Source organism: Hemicordylus capensis, chromosome 1 (genome assembly GCF_027244095.1).
Source record: "Hemicordylus capensis ecotype Gifberg chromosome 1, rHemCap1.1.pri, whole genome shotgun sequence".
Classification (NCBI taxonomy): Eukaryota; Metazoa; Chordata; class Lepidosauria; order Squamata; family Cordylidae; genus Hemicordylus; species Hemicordylus capensis.
This window is the reverse complement of record NC_069657.1, coordinates 396,087,375-396,103,215: the sequence shown is the minus strand read 5'-3', so window position 1 is coordinate 396,103,215 and position 15,841 is coordinate 396,087,375. Positions and strand designations below refer to the sequence as shown.

Genomic DNA, 15,841 nt, shown 5'->3' with positions numbered 1-15,841 from the left:
GGCCGGCCGAGGAGAAGCGGCCGCCGTCGGGCGTGCGGCCGGCCGAGGAGAGGCCCCGCCACCGGGCGGGTGGGATGGCCGACGAGAAGCGGCTGCCGCCGGGTGCGCAGCCCGGCCGAAGAAAAGCCCCTCCATCCCAAAACCAACTTGCAGCCGCCTATCTGGCTGCTGCTCCTGCGGCTGTTGTTGAGGGTCTCGGGCGACGGGACTCCGTCCTAGCAACTGGGAGGAAGGAAGTAGCAACTGGAAGGAGAAGGGAAGAGGAGCAAACTAGCACACACCCCCTAGAGCCCGTTATTATAACGGGCTTAAAAACACTAGTTTATTGATAAAATGATCTAGAAGTAGGGGTAAGCAGCGAGGTGGCCAGACTTGCAGATTATACCAAACTCTTTTGGGTAGTGAAATCCAAAACGGATTGTGAGGAGCTCCAAAAAGATCTCTTCAAACTGGGTGAGTGGGTTACCAAATTGCAAATGTGGTTCAGTGTTGGCAAGTGTAAAGTGATGCACATTGGGATGAAAAACCCCAACTTCAATTATACGCTGATGGGATCTGAGCTGTCGGTGATTGACCAGGAGAGGGATCTTGGGGTCATGGTGGACAGCTGGTTGAAAGTGTTGATTTAATGTGTGGAAGCTGTGAAAAAGGCCAATTCCATGCTAGGGGTCATTAGGAAGGGGATTGAAAATAAAACTGCTAATATTATAATGCCCTTATACAAAACAATGGTGTGGCCACATCTGGAGTACTGCGTACAATTCTGGTCACTACATCTTAAAAAGGACATCCTAGAACTGAAAAAGGTGCAGAAAAGGGCAACCAAGATGATCAGGGGCCAAGAGCACCTTTCTTATGAGGCATGGCTACAACACCTGGGACTATTTAGTTTAGAAAAGAAGACTGTGGGGAGACATGAGAGAGGTCTATAAAATAATGCATGGTGTGAAGAAAGTGGATAGGGAGAAATTCTTCTCCCTCTTACATAACACTAGAACCAGGGGTCATCCCATGAAATTGATTGCCAGAAAATCTAGGACCAACAAATGGAAGCACTCTTTCACACAACACATAATCAGCTTGTGGAATTCTTTGCCATGAGATGTGGTGACAACCAACAACCTGGATGGCTTTAAGAGGGGTTTGGATAACTTCATGGAGGAGAGGTCTATTGACGGCTACTAGTTGGAGGGCTATAGGCCACCTCTAGCCTCCGAGGCAGGATGCCTCCGAGTACCAGTTGCAGAGGAGTAACAGCAGGAGGGAGGGCATGCATGAAGCTCTGGCCTGTAGGCTCCCAATGGCATTTGGTGGCCACTGTGTGAAACAGGATGCTGGACTAGATGGGCCTTGGGGCTGATCCATCAGGGCTGTTCTTATGTTCTAATGACATGGCACGAGTGCTGTCCAGTCGGTGGTTGTGACAGATGGACAACCACTGTACATACCGTCTTGAAGCAGTGGTGGCATGAGTTGAGCAGGATGCGGGGACACTGTTGGAAGGGGAGAACTGCATGTAACCAGCAGCCACCAGCTGCAGTGTGAGTGCTGATTTCCCTCCAACAGAGAGGCAGTCTAGATGGAAGAGATCCATATATCTTACTGCTATGGAAATCCCATAGCAGAAATTGCACTCTTATTGCTCCAGAAAAGGAACATCTGTAGGCTACTACATGTTACCAGGCAAGCATGTGTCCGGAGATTAGTTCTTGCCGATATTTGGGAGGCAGGGGGGCATTTTTAAAGAAGGACTGGAAGGTGGGACAGGTTATTAGGCTTTTCCACACCTCCTGCTGCTTCTCCAGAAAAAGCCTCCCTGCCATTTTCTTTCCAGTCATGCTTACCTGAGGTTCTGGACACCGAGTGAGAAAAAACAATTGTTTAAAATGACCTGGGGGATTTGTAGGGGCGAATTAGTTAGCAGGGAAAGGGTTATGTGCCCCTCACATGGGGCTCCTCTCTGATTTGCCCTATGAAGACAGCACACACCCATTGCTGGGTCCCTTCTAACTCCTAGTGCTGACCTTAGATAAATGGATTTTTCTTTCCATCCTTTATTCTGAATTCAAATTGGATTTGAGCCCAGATAATTTCTAGGAGAGAGAGGGGAATGAGATAAAAGGGTAGTTTCTTGCTTCAGGATATTCAGGGTGATGATTCAATTTCACATTTAAAAAAACCAACAAAGTGACCACTAAAGGTTAAATATTGTAATTGTGGAATAAATTGGAAAAGAAGAATTGTGTGTATATTTGGTATTTACAAGAACTACAAATATAGCTCTCTGTATGGCTGCGAATATCTCTGTGTCAGAAACCCCTTTTCAGCATGTCAGCTTTATGCTGAATATGAATTAGTTCTTGGTTTACCCAGTTTTTGATCAGTGGGTTTGATGAAAAGGAGGGAAATGCCCGCATCTCTCTAAAAACTGGTGTATCATGAATGATGGAACTATGCAAATAATATAAATAACAGAAATATTCCTTCCTTTGTCTATCTTGGACATTCTCTCCAGTCTGACTGTTGGAAAAGACTTAGGGGAACAGTTCCCAGTACTGCAAATGATCACTGGGGAGACCTGGGCAGAAAAGGGTGGCTTTTTTCCAAGCACATGATTGGAATGCAGATAATAGTGGCACTTAAAATTAAGTAGAGCAGACACTTTATCTCCTTTTTAGCACTCAGTGCTCTAGCAGTGGTTACTTTGTGGTTAGTGCTCGAGTGCCAAAAGCTCTCTCTCTTGTGAGTCACTTTGAACCTGGAGAATTTGCTGCATGAACCTGAGAGCTGCCTGGAATTCTGTGCTGTCTTTAGACCTTTATTACCCAAAATACGTATTGTGCTGCTAAAATATTATGTGCAAATATAAAAATTTGATGTTTCCATAATTCATTATTGTGTGTTCTAGTTCTACCTTTAAGAACAATCCAGAAAAGAAAGAAGTAGCCAAGAATCTTGCTTCTAGCATTATTTATTACACTTTCATATTTGAACCATGAAAAGAATTATCTGAAGCAAAGCGTGTCCAGCATAAAAGTATTTTCAGAGGGCATGTGCTCTATATTGGCTGGAGTGTACTAAGAAATGGACAGATTGGGAATTGCTATGATTCCAGTTCTGGAAACACTACTGGGCTTTGGACCTTAGTTTTTAAGACCTTTTATTAAATTTCTCTGCTGCTTCCTGATGTCTGTCAGGCACACTATATGAATAAAGCACACGAGCAAATCTATAGGATATCAGTTCTGATACCAAACAGGTTTTTTAAATCCTGTAATTCAAACTCTTTTTGTGCTAACCTCCTTTGAAACCTAGCAACAAAGAAATTAGTATCTTTTTTTGGTGTTTCTTAATATTTGAAAACGAACTCCTTTTATAGTCACTGAACGGTTTAGTAGAGTGCCTTACTAACTGGACTGTTCTCTCCATGCACAGGTATTCTCAAAATGTTTTCTGTTAATAACTGACAGGTTAGGAGGATGCTTGTATAGAAAGGAGCTATGCCCTTGAAGAAGAAAGCTGCACTGCAGTATTTGAGGATATTTTGGGGCGGCAGTGGGGGGAGAAATAATATACCTATGTGTAACTGAATTACATTAACCCTGATTTGCGAAGCAAATGTTGCTGTTCTTTGTTAACCATACAATGCATGCTTTGAAGGCTTCCAGGGGGTAGTGTAACAGATCCCCCTTGATGTGTGTCTAGGAATTGAGTTTGCCCTGTTTCTGTAACTGACAATAACCATCTCTCGTTTCTTTGCCCAAGGCTTATTATCAGAATCTTGATGGCTCTTTTGAAAAGGTACCCGGGGTTATTCCTAACCCAAATAAGCAGAGCAACCAATCAACGAAGCTTCAGGTATTTATTCCAATGCTACTAATTAAATACAGAACATCCTTGACTCTTCAGTATATTTCTTCACCTAACATAAATCAACTGTTTGAAGCAAACCTAGTGCTTGCATGTAGGTTTCCGCTCCCACATATTACACAGAAGTAAAATTACATGATATTACATAGTTATTTTACAGGACCATATTTCATGAATTTGTAGTATTGATAGAATATTCTAGGTTTGTTCCGTTGATTAAAATATTAGTTAAAATCAATATAAAATATGACCATTTAAATTAAAAACAATTATACCTGTATCTGCTATCTTCTATCCATGTCATTTCAGTCTGCAGTAACACAGTCATGCGCTGAACTAATTTCTGCTTAGCAGCTCATGCTATTCTAGCTGCATCTAACAAATCCATAACTAATTCCAAATTAGCTGCTTCAATTAAATTGTTGATAGATCCTATTTCTCAAGGTCAGCAGGTAATTGATACCTGGTTATTAATGCCAGCACCTTCGAGACATCCCTCAAATGTTTTTATGCTTTACAGTGTTGAATTTTAAAAGTTCAATTAGATGTCTTTGGGATGGATTTTCTAGATTACTTGAGCAATGTGCAGTATGACAGTGTATGCTAACAGCTGGGAATGGTGAAGTAATAAACAAAGATCAGCACAGGCTTAAGTTTGCTATAGGCTTGTAATTTTTTAAAAAATATAACTCCCTACTTCTGCATCATTTTTTCACAAGCCATCACCATCATGCTCTTCCTGACCCATAGAAGAAGCATTGCTCCACCCATAAGGAGGGTGCTGTCAGGCACTTAATCACATGGAGGCAGTTACTGCTCACGTTAGGCAAACAGACACATGGATCCCTTCTTTGCTACCTGTAGCCAGTGAGATTTCTAATATTCGTACCTGTAAAATATATATGGTGTTGCTGACTTTAAACTGGCCCTGACATGCAGAAATTTAATCATTGAAGTTTTCCTGGCATAGTGATAGTGATAAGAAAAAATTTACCTGCCCAATGTCTGCATGCCAGGCTGGTATTAAAGGCACTGAATCAGGACCAGTAAAAAGTAAATAAGCTGGTAGATTTAAAGATAGATGTACATATTTCTGGTTGCCAGGGCCACCCAGAGAATTTATGGGGCCTGGAGCAGGTGTGATGTTGGGGGTTCTTTTACAAGGACTCATGTACACAGTTGGGGGGAACCATATATGAAGACTATTGCATGGATGGTCCACATGTGAGAAAAAAGCTTTCCAGCATGTTTACAGGTGCCAAAGCAGGTTGGAAGGTCCTACCCTGGTGCATCATTCACCCCCTGAACATTGCTGCTCATGGTTACAGTGGGGATTGTCTGCACGGAGAAACACCGTGACCGGGCTGGCTGGCACTGATCCGTGATCAGAAGCCTGGGTCTATGATAGCACTTAGCAATAGCAATAGCACTTACATTTATATACCGCTCTATAGCCGGAGCTCTCTAAGTGGTTTACAATGAATTAGCATATTGCCCCCAACATTCTGGGTACTCATTTTACCGACCTCGGAAGGATGGAAGGCTGAGTCAACCTTGAGCCCCTGGTCAGGATCGAACTTGTAACCTTCTGGTTACAGGGCGGCAGTTTTACCACTGCGCCTCCAGGGGCTCATGATGATTCATATAGGACTGGCCCTAGGTGAAATTTGACTTTGGTGCCCCCTCACCACCTGAGAATTGCAGAGCCCTGGCCTATGTGAATGACCAGCAGATGACTAGCCTGTAGAGATGTGCATGGAACCAGGCAGGGGTGGCTTGAGGGGGTGGGGGTGTCACTTTAAGGGCCGGGGAGGATGCACTTACCCCTCGCCCTGCTTTCCCCCTGCTGGCGCTTGGTGTCCGTAAAAGCCTTCATAGGACTTTCTCCTTCTGAACTACTCACTCTGGAGAATAATAAGGTGAAGGAAATACTATTTCTACGGTTGCATGACATTGAACGTCAGGAACTTATGTCTTCAGCTAACAGGACCTGCTCTCCCCTACATTTTGGGATTTCCTCCCCTATGGGAGACAGAGATGGAAATGATCTAACAACGCTTCAAGTTTCGGGTTGCGTTTGCCTGGGCTCGCTTAAATGTGCTGCCCTCCTCCCTTTTGGAAAGGAGGTTTGCTAAGGATTCTTCAGCTATGGTTTTCTGGCTCTGGCCTCCTGGAAACTGTTACCCATGTTCTGTTATATTGTTCTTTGTATTGAGGTGTCAGAGAAGAACTTATTTCCCCCTGTTATTTAGATTTCCTGGAAGGTGTGAGCTTTTTTATACACAATATTGCCTTGCGGATACAGGCTGTGAGATCACAAAAGTGGTGGCCAGTTGTTTTTTTTATATTGCTATGAGATTAAGGTCTCAATTTTAGGAGCTATTTTACTATTTTTAAAGTAATGTATCCTGGATGCTTGTATACTGCTTTATTGTGTGGTGTTATCAGTTACTATTTGTGTATATTAGTTATATTTGTTGTTCTGATTTTTATCTCTTGGCTGGCCAACAGGTGTAATAAAAATTGATTGATTGATTGGTAAAAGCCTTCAGGGTGGCAGTGTACCTCCCTGCTGCCCCTCCCCCCAATTTGGCTGGAAGTACTGGGCACGCGGATGCACGTCAGATGGGCATGCGTGACATGCGCACGTACGCCCAGTACTTCCGGCCAAAGAGGGGGAAGGGGCAGCAGGGAGGTACACTGCCACCCTGAAGGCTTTTACGGACACCGAGCACCAGCGGGGGGGAAAGCAGGGGGAGGAGTAAGTGCACCCTCCCCCACCCTTAAAATGACACCCTGACTTCAAACTTTGAACTCACTCCCTGTGTTCGAACTTGTTTGGAGGCCCGTAAAAGGGCCTTCAAACAGGTTCATGCACATCCCTACTAGCCTGCACTGGTTTGGGAATACAGTGGGAGAGGGAAAAGAGTTGAGAAGTTCAGAGAGCGCCTGACGCATGTCCACCCACTCTCCCTCTCTTGTCATCACCTCAGCAGTGCAGGCTGTATGATCCTCAGGGCCAATCAAGCCCTCTGTCTCCCTGAGAGGCAGCTTTTAATGGCACTGTGAGGAGCTTCTCTCCAGGCCCAACTACAGCTAAGCCAGCCATTGCATGCACCACTTACTTCCTGTTTAGGTCTTGGCACTTGAAAAATCAGGATGGAGGCTCCCACCTGAGAAGTTACAGGTGTAACAAAGTGGTGAGAGGCAGGGAGGGGGCAAGGTCAGAGAATGCTAAGGGAGGGCAAGGAGGAAAGCAAGCCAGTGACCAGCCAAGAGGTAGATGCTGCCCACTCGGCTTCCGCCCAGAGAGCTACAGTGCCAGCTGAAATGCAACAAAGCACCCCCTTTTCCCTTGGGCAGGTGGGAGGACAGCAGTACTTGTGCCCCCCCCGACTAACTCGCTGGTATGCTGCGGCACGGGGCATCCACCAAAGCATGATTAATTTGCTTTGGTGAGCAGTTGTGGTGCCCCCCAAGAACTGGCACCCTAGTCAATCACCTAGGTCTACCCAGTGGATGGCATGGCCCTGATCTCATAATAGCACACACTTCTCACCTCCTCAAGAATTGTATTTAGTACTTTCTTGGTAAGGTAAGTACTTTCTTGGTAAGGTAAATTGTATTTAGTATTTAGTATTTTCTTGGTAAGGTAAAGTTGTGCTGTCGAGTCAGTGCTGACTCCTGGCGCCCACAGAGCCCTGTGGTTGTCTTTGGTAGAATACAGGGGGGTTTACCATTGCCATCTCCCACGCAGTCTGAGATGATGCCTTTCAGCATCTCCCTATATTGCTGCTGCCTGATGTAAGTGTTTTCCTATAGTCTGGGAAACATACCAGCAGGACTTTGAACCAGCAACCACTTGCTCACTAGGCAAGTTATTTCCCAGCTGCTCCATTAGGTGTACACACTTCCAAATACCCATTCTGACTATGCCAGGATGTGTAGTGTGCTTCTTTTCCCAGTGTTCCATGACAGTTTCAAGATGGCAATTCAGATCTTGATTATATTTACTAGTGAACTTTATGGTAGAAGGGAACTGTCCGCAGTAGAATCTCTGGCTCTGGGAGGTGATTCTGATCATTCCCTTACATTTGTAACAGTATAATATTTACTTTATCATGGTCGGTTTGAGGTCTGCATTTTGCAATTTGGTGTCAGCTGACACTTAAGAAAACAATTCCCTTTAAAAAAAGAAAAAGAAAACTTTAAACAAAACACCAAGAATTCTGTTGAACAATGCGGCAGAGCTTGGGGAGAGATTAATGGTACTCATAGTTGCTGAGTAGTAGGTCTAGGCCCTTGCTTTCTAGGGGTATGGGGCAGATAGCCCCAGTTGCTCCCCCCACTTCCCAGACAACCCTGCTGGCTGCTTACCTGTTGCTGTTGCAAAGACATCTTTATAGGAACAGAGGCCAGATAATGTTGTTGTCATTTTTCTTCCTCTTTCACTAGAGAGAGAGCGAGAGAGAGAGAGAGCGAGCGCCAGCGTGGTGTAGTGGTTAGAGTGCTGGACTAGGACCAGGGAGACCCGATTTCAAATCCCCATTCAGCCATGATACTAGCTGGGTGACTCTGGGCCAGTCACCTCTCTCTCAGCCTAACCTACTTCACAGGGTTGTTGTGAGGAGAAACCTAAGTATGTAGTACACCGCTCTGGGCTCCTTGGAGGAAGAGCAGGATATAAATGTAGTTGTAGTAATGGCAATAGTAATGGCAATAGTAATGGCAATAGTAATGGCAATAGTAATGGCAATAGTAATGGCAATAGTAATGGCAATAGTAATAAATAAATAACTAGATTGAATTTTGTGGTTTCATTTTACTTCTGCATATTGAAGCACATGAAAACAATTCCATTGTGGGATGTCTATTGCTTTCCTGCAGTATTGCAAAAGTCCAAATTTAGTTCCTGTGTACAAATTTTATGCTCATATGTAAAACAATACACCAACTAAGATACAGAATATTTAATATGTACAAAAAATAAACAAATACTTTCCTTATAGGTTAAAAATGAATAAACTAAATCTTTACAAGGGTTATAACAAAATACTTCATTCCTGTGTGGCAAACCTGGAATTGCATCACTGGAAAATTATAGACTGAAGTGGGAGTTAAAGCAGGAACACCTGGCAAGATTTGAGCTGGATATGGAAAAAGATGGGGAAAGGAATTACACTGTGTTATCTCTCTTCCTGCAAGTTATTTTGAATCTCCTTTGGGAGTGATAGAATAAATGGGAAAGTCTTCTAAATAAAAGTTTAAAATTTTCAAGTGAAGTCTTGTGATTTTGTGCACATTTACACTAGAGTTTTGGATTTTCTGGAAAAAAATTTGGAACATTTTCCGGCGGGGGGACCCCATGCAAATTTCCCCTCATTTACATAAGATTTGCATTATTTTCCTCAAAATAATGAGGAAAATATACATTTTTTTTCTGATGCTCTAAATAGATTGTGATCTGATTTACATGGTATTTGATCTATTTTTACAATTATAAATACGCCTCCATCATATTAATTTCCCCTTGCTGTATCTCTAAAGTTTTTCAAGTAGAAACTTTAGAAATGGAAAATTTTCCACCCCACATCTCTGATATACACATATGTAAGTCCACTGAAATGAGTGGAATTTGTGTGCATGTAACTATAGTATGCAGGATTGCAGCCTTATAGTGTATACATCCAGAAGCAACAATGGTGCTTGCCATGGATTTGAGGATTTGCCTTGTGCAGGTCTACCTGTGAGAGCGAGGCTCGAAACTAATTTCCCCACATGTCCATAATCCTGTTTTTTCTCTCCCCCCCCCCTTTTCAAAATAGGCATGTTTGATTCCTGGTATCTCCCATTTAAAAAGGAAGCAGGCTTGGGAAAGACCTCTGCCTGAGACTGTATAAATCTACTGCCATTTCAAGTAGACCTACAGAAATACTTGGATCAGTGGTCTGCCTCTATGTTGCCTCTGTATGTTCATCAGAATGTCCTTGAATTCAAATGGGTACAGGTGTGGCATTTAGTGTATTGCTCTTTGGAATGCTACTTGTTACTCCCACAAACACTTCATATTTAAGAGGGAACAAGGACCATTGACATCTGACGTTTGTGACTCCTCCATTGTATGATTAATGCTTTATGAAATGAGAGAGCTCCTGAGGAAAAAGGCTGGCTGTTCATCGTGAACTTCTTGAGTGGTCAGTGTAAACAAAAAGAGGAATTGCCTTTAAGCCCTGGTTTGGCAATTGGAACTGTGGGCATGAAGGCCAGGCTGGCTGCTTTGGCAGATCTTAGTTTGCATAGATGTGGCATTTCCCTAGGCTCAAAACATAGCAATTCTCTAGGCTTGGTGCACTGGTCAGTTTCCGAGGACCAGTATATAATCTAGTCTGTCCTTCCTTCCTTCCCCTCTCTCCCTCCCTCCCTCTCTCTCCTCCTCTTTATTCAGATCCAGATCTACCAGGATCTATTATGTTTGTGCAGCTTTCACTCCTATACTTCACTTGATCTTAGGGAGGCAGAAGAGATAGTAGCAGAAGTCCTCAGTTTTCAGCCATGAGAACAACCGCCCAGGCATCTCTACACAGAAGATGAACAAACCAAGGGTCCAGCCTGTAATGTTCTTTTCTTGCCATCCACCTTAGAACAAGCAGATTTCAAGGAAAGGAAAAATGACACAGGGTCATGCGTGCCGACAGCATTCTGAAAGAGAAGAGAGCTTTGCTATAAATAAGTAGCTGCCCCGATGGATTCCCTGCTCTTGTCTCATCTCATCTTGTCTAACCCAGTCAATGCAACTGTACTAAAGACATAATCATACTTACTAGGATATAAACATTGTGTGTCATTATAACTGCTGGAGTCTTGAAAATCCAGTTCTTTGGGAAACCCTTTTCCCCATGCCCCCACTTTAAAGGGAGTGGCAGTGTCATAAATAAATCGCTTCTAAGAGATGGAACAATGAATTAATTATTAGAAATGGTTCCCAATACAATGCATAGCCTAATATATTGGAAACAATGGAAGCTCCATGGTGTAAGTGTGGGCCTGCATTTCCAAGTTCTTGCAAAACTCAGGAGTAGATTTTACATATGAAGTAGCCTTTGCAGATGGGAAATGCCAAAACCATGCACAGGCTAATGACATAAGAACAGCTCTGCTGGATTAGGCCCAAGGGCTATCTAGTCCAGCATCCTGTTTAACACAGTGGTCCACCAGATGCCCCCGAAAAGCAGTGTTCTCTCTAACAGGGATTCCCAGCCGTTTTTGACTACAACTCCCAGAATCCCCATCTGCAATGGCTTTTGCTTGGGGATTATGGGAATTGTAGTCAACAACAGCTGGGAATCCCTGTTAGAGAGAACACTGCAGAGTGTTCTCTGAGTGTTCTCTCAGAGGGCTTCCACAAGCAAGAGGTGAGGGCATGCCCTCTCTCATGTTGTTGCTTCCCTGCAACTGTCATTTAGAGGTATCTTGCCACTGAGGCTGGAGGTGGCATATAGCCACCAGACTACTAGCCATTGACAGACCTCTCCCCCATGAGTTTGTCTAAGCCCCTTTTAAAGCCATTTAAGCTAGTGGCCATCACCACATTCCATGGCAGAAAATCTCATAGGTTAATTATGCATTGTGTGAAAAAGTATTCCCTTTTATTGGTACTAAATTTCCTGGCCTTCAGTTTCATGGGATGACCCCTAGTTCTAGTGTTGTGAGAGAGGGAGAAAAATTTATCTCTGCCCACTCTCTCTACTCCATGCATAATTTTATACACCTCTATCATGTCTATCCATGATAGTTTCCAAACTAAACAGCCCAAGATGCTTTATCCTTGCCTCCCAAGGAAGGTGCTCCAGGTCCCTGATCATATTGGTTGCCCTCTCCTGCAACTTTTCCAGTTCTACAATGTCCTTCTTAAGATACAGTGACGGCCACACCATAGATCTGTGTAAGGGCATTATAATATTAGCATTTTTATCTTCAATCCCCTTCATAATGATTCCTAGCATAGAATTTGCCTTTTTCACATCTGCCACACACTGAGTTGACAGTTTCAATGAGCTGTCCACCACGACCCTAAGAACCCTCTCCTGGTCACTGACGAGCAGCTTAGATCCCATCAGGGTATATGCGAAGTTGGGGTTGGGGTTTTTTTTTTGGCCCCAATATGCATCACTTTACATTTGCTTACATTGAACTGCATTTGCCATTTTGTCACCCACTCACCCAGTTTGGATAGATCCTTTTGGAGCTCCTCACAATTTGTTTTGGATTTTACTGCCTTAAATAGCTTAGTGTCTGCCATTAACTATTATATTGAGTACAGGATACAAAAAGATGTATGTATGTCTAATTTTAAACCATGTATATATACACAAAGCCACCTAATGGCGCAGCAGGGAAATGACTTGACTAGCAAGCCATAGGTTGCCAGTTTGAATCCCCACTGGTATGTTTCCCAGACTATGGGGAACACCTATATCGGGCAGCAGCGGTATCGGGAGATGCTGAAAGGCATCATCTCATACTGCACGGGAGGATGCAATGGTAAACCCCTTCTGTATTTTATCAAAGACAACCACAGGGCTCCTTGGGCGCCAGGAGTCGACACCGACTCAATGCACACTTTACCTTTACTTTATATATACACAAGTCTTGAGTTACGTGGACAAACCTGGCATCTTTGGTCATATTCTGTTTAATCTTTTCAGGATAATATTTATTTTTCACTTGGATAACTGACTCCATTATTTCACTTGGATAATTTCTCTCCCAATATGCCTTTTACAGTGTAAAATAGCTATATCTGTAACTATCTCTATATCTATAGGTTCATTCACATTTAATGTACTTGGTAGTTAACCGCAGTGCAGGGCACTTGTTAACAGCTCAGAAGTCACTTGTAGACTCTCATTGGCTAGAGTTCCTCTGTGTAGCCTCCATATACCTTTTGTTGTTCTCTAGAGGAAAAGGTTCAAAGTAGTACAGGATTATTTTTTTTTAAAGGAGTGGTGGTCAGTGTTCCCTGTAACAGGGATTTCCAGATGCTGTTGACTACAACTCTCATCATCCCCAGCTGGAATGGCCTTTGGCTGGAGAGGATGGGAATTATCTACAACATCTGGGAATCCCTGTTACAGGAAACCAGAAAAATAAGCTGGTATCTCAGCAGCAATACCTACTGCTTGAGGAATCAACCTTCCAGTAGAGAAATAAAATTTCACACTCTCATTACGTTAACTAAGTACCAGGCACTGCATTGTAAGAGATCACATTGCCTCACTTTTCAACAATGTTTTATCATTTTTATATGGAAACATTCTCTATAGTTCCTCTGCCTTTTATGTGTATTCCAGAGAATGTTTGACTAAGGAGTTTGCAGTGTTCTTTTTTTATTTCAATGTTTAGAAGCCCTGCAGTTTTACTCGCATGCAATATACTTGAGTAGTAAGGCACAGTGCATACACTTTGGTTCGGAAGCCATTTATAGGGGATTTTCCACTGGTCAGATTCCTTCTAAATAACCGTTTTGCTCTTTAAGAGGGAGGTAAGCCAGAAAACCTGTCTGGCTAGTATCTAATGAGCAGCAGCTTTCTGTGTAAGAAATCAATCTTCATAATGAAATAGCTTCTCTCTCTCTCCCGTTTGTGAGTTGGTGCAGCCCTCTTTTATCCTAGAATACTTCCCAGAATCCTCAGCAGGCAAGCTGATGTGGAAAAACTTGCTTGAAGGGAGGAAGTTGGAAAACCACTCTACTATGTTTGGTCAATATTTTTGTCCTGTACTTGATCTCTTTGTACTATTGTTTTTTATTTAATAAAACACAGTACTGGCTGACATACTGCTCAGCAGTATATCCACCTAATAATATTGCATGCATGCAAGTTATGCAAATGCAACGTTTGTGCAAATGATGTTATATGAGAGTAAGCCTGTTATTTCCTTTGGGCTTTTTTATTTGCACAACTTGCATAAATGACGTACTGTTGAGCAGTATGTCAGCCAGAGTGACTTTTTAAAAAACCCAAAAAACTTTAAGTAACATTGTGAATATAAGATGGGAAATCTAATTCCACATTTCTTAACTTGGTGGTCTTAAACTGGACTTGTTGCCCTTGATTTCTCCAGGAGGTCTTTCGAGCATTAAAAAAAACCCCAAAAACCTATTTTAAAAATTAGCTATTATTATTAGCAATTTTACAATATACAGAAAATACATTTTTTAAACAAATCTATATCAGGTATACAGTTATAAAATAAAAATAAACTGCAAATCAATAACAGCTTGTCAGTTTTGAGAGAAAGTGTCCATTAAAATGATCATTCTGTTTTAAGCGGATGGCTTATTTATATAAAATAACATATAGTTATTGCACATTTGCATAGCTCTGTCTAGCATTCTTGCTTCTCTTTTGCCAGTGTCAGTGGTGTGTGCAGTGCAATACAGAAGATGACCCGTGTGCGAGTGGTGGATAACAGTGCCTTGGGAAATACACCATATCACCGGCCGCCAAAATGCATCCATGTGTACAACAAATCTGGAGTGGGCAAAGTAGGGGACAAAATCCTTCTGGCTATCAAAGGGGAAAAGAAGAAGGCCTTAATTGTTGGTCATAGGAGGCCTGGCCCTCCCATGACTCCAAGGTTTGATTCCAACAATGTGGTGCTTATTGAAGATAATGGGAACCCAGTAGGGACAAGAATTAAGACTCCAATACCCTCTCTACTGCGGAAACGGCAAGGAGAATTCTCCAAAGTGTTGGCCATTGCCCAGAACTTTGTGTAACAAAAAAGTGAACATCTTGTGTCATCTATCTCCCCCCCCCCACTTTGATCCCTCCTAGATTTGAGGGAGAAAAATATGACCAGCTCCTTTTTGTGACTGTTGTTGTTCTGACATGCATTAATTAAAACTCGGAATATTAATCCACTATTTTGCTTTGCATGATTGGTGCTTTTTAGAGCAGGGAGGGAGGCAGGAAGGGGAGAGGTGGGCAAATACTATGATATGACGGTCTGGGGGGCAAGCTAGGGCTTGAACACTGGGGATGATGTGGGAAAAGTCGCTTGTGTATTTTTCTCTTTCTTTCCAAGTTTTATTTGTTTGAAATATTTTATATTCAAAAGTTTTTTCCATGCTCCAGCTGGAGAAAAGAAGAAGAAAGAAGTGGTATATCAGGACATTGATGCCATAATCCCTGTGAAGAGAAATAGAAAGGAAATAGAGAAAAAGGAAGACCATGTCTAGTATCATTTTCTCACTCCCTTTCTGGCTTTATCATGAAATAAATTATGATGATGCTTTAGTAACTGAGTTTCTCCATTGTATTAATTACATTTCCCCCTGTTGCATTCCCCCCCCCGCTCATTTTTGTAGGGGTATTTCTAACCAGTAACATGGTTGGGGTTCAGCTATCAGATGACTATGCAGTTTAGTTTAAGACATGTTTCAGTCTTGAGAATAATTTCATTTCCTCTCCTAGGGACAATTTAAGCTTTTTTACAGATTCAGAATGTATGTTTCTATATGTGTATACTGTAGTGCATGGGTTCATCATGGAAGTGAGGATAATGAGGTAGACATTTTGGCGTATATTTTTAAGGTTTCTAATCCTCAAGCATTTGAAAGAACTTAGTAGCTTATGTGGTATTGTTCACATGAAGGCCACCCTGTAACGCACAAGGGGCATTCTGCCTTTTCCAAGCTCCGATCCATGGAGTTACTCCTGATCAAGCTATAGTTAGAGGCTTCACCTGTGCAACACCAGACTATGGTCAGGGATTCACCAACTGCAGTGGTTGGACTGTATCCCAAACTTCATCAACCAGTGTTGGACTGCAACTATGGTCTTCACCCAGAAACCTAGTTAGAGTATAGCCACAGGCTTCACCAGTGGGACATCAGACTATAAGCTGATCCCAAATGGCTGGCTTCACTCTTCGGGCTGTCGGACTTATATACTCCCTTTGAGAAGGC

General features: G+C 42.7%; 1 protein-coding gene across 1 annotated transcript; it reads left to right on the top strand.

Annotated features, from left to right (window-relative positions):
• The first annotated feature begins 3,765 nt into the window (after positions 1–3,765).
• On the top strand, positions 3,766–15,174 carry MRPL14 (mitochondrial ribosomal protein L14). The gene is made up of 2 exons (XM_053304321.1): positions 3,766–3,858; positions 14,284–15,174. Exons 1-2 carry the CDS (start codon positions 3,785–3,787, stop codon positions 14,648–14,650), a joined length of 441 nt encoding a protein of 146 aa, XP_053160296.1. The 5' UTR covers positions 3,766–3,784; the 3' UTR covers positions 14,651–15,174.
• Positions 15,175–15,841: the final 667 nt, after the last annotated feature.

Bases quoted from the DNA above. Each gene is read 5' to 3' on its own strand.
- MRPL14 (XM_053304321.1), top strand. From the start codon at position 3,785: ATGGCTCTTTTGAAAAGGTACCCGGGGTTATTCCTAACCCAAATAAGC. The intron at 3,859-14,283 runs GTATTTATTCCA...CTCTTTTGCCAG, and splicing joins ACCAATCAACGAAGCTTCAG to TGTCAGTGGTGTGTGCAGTG.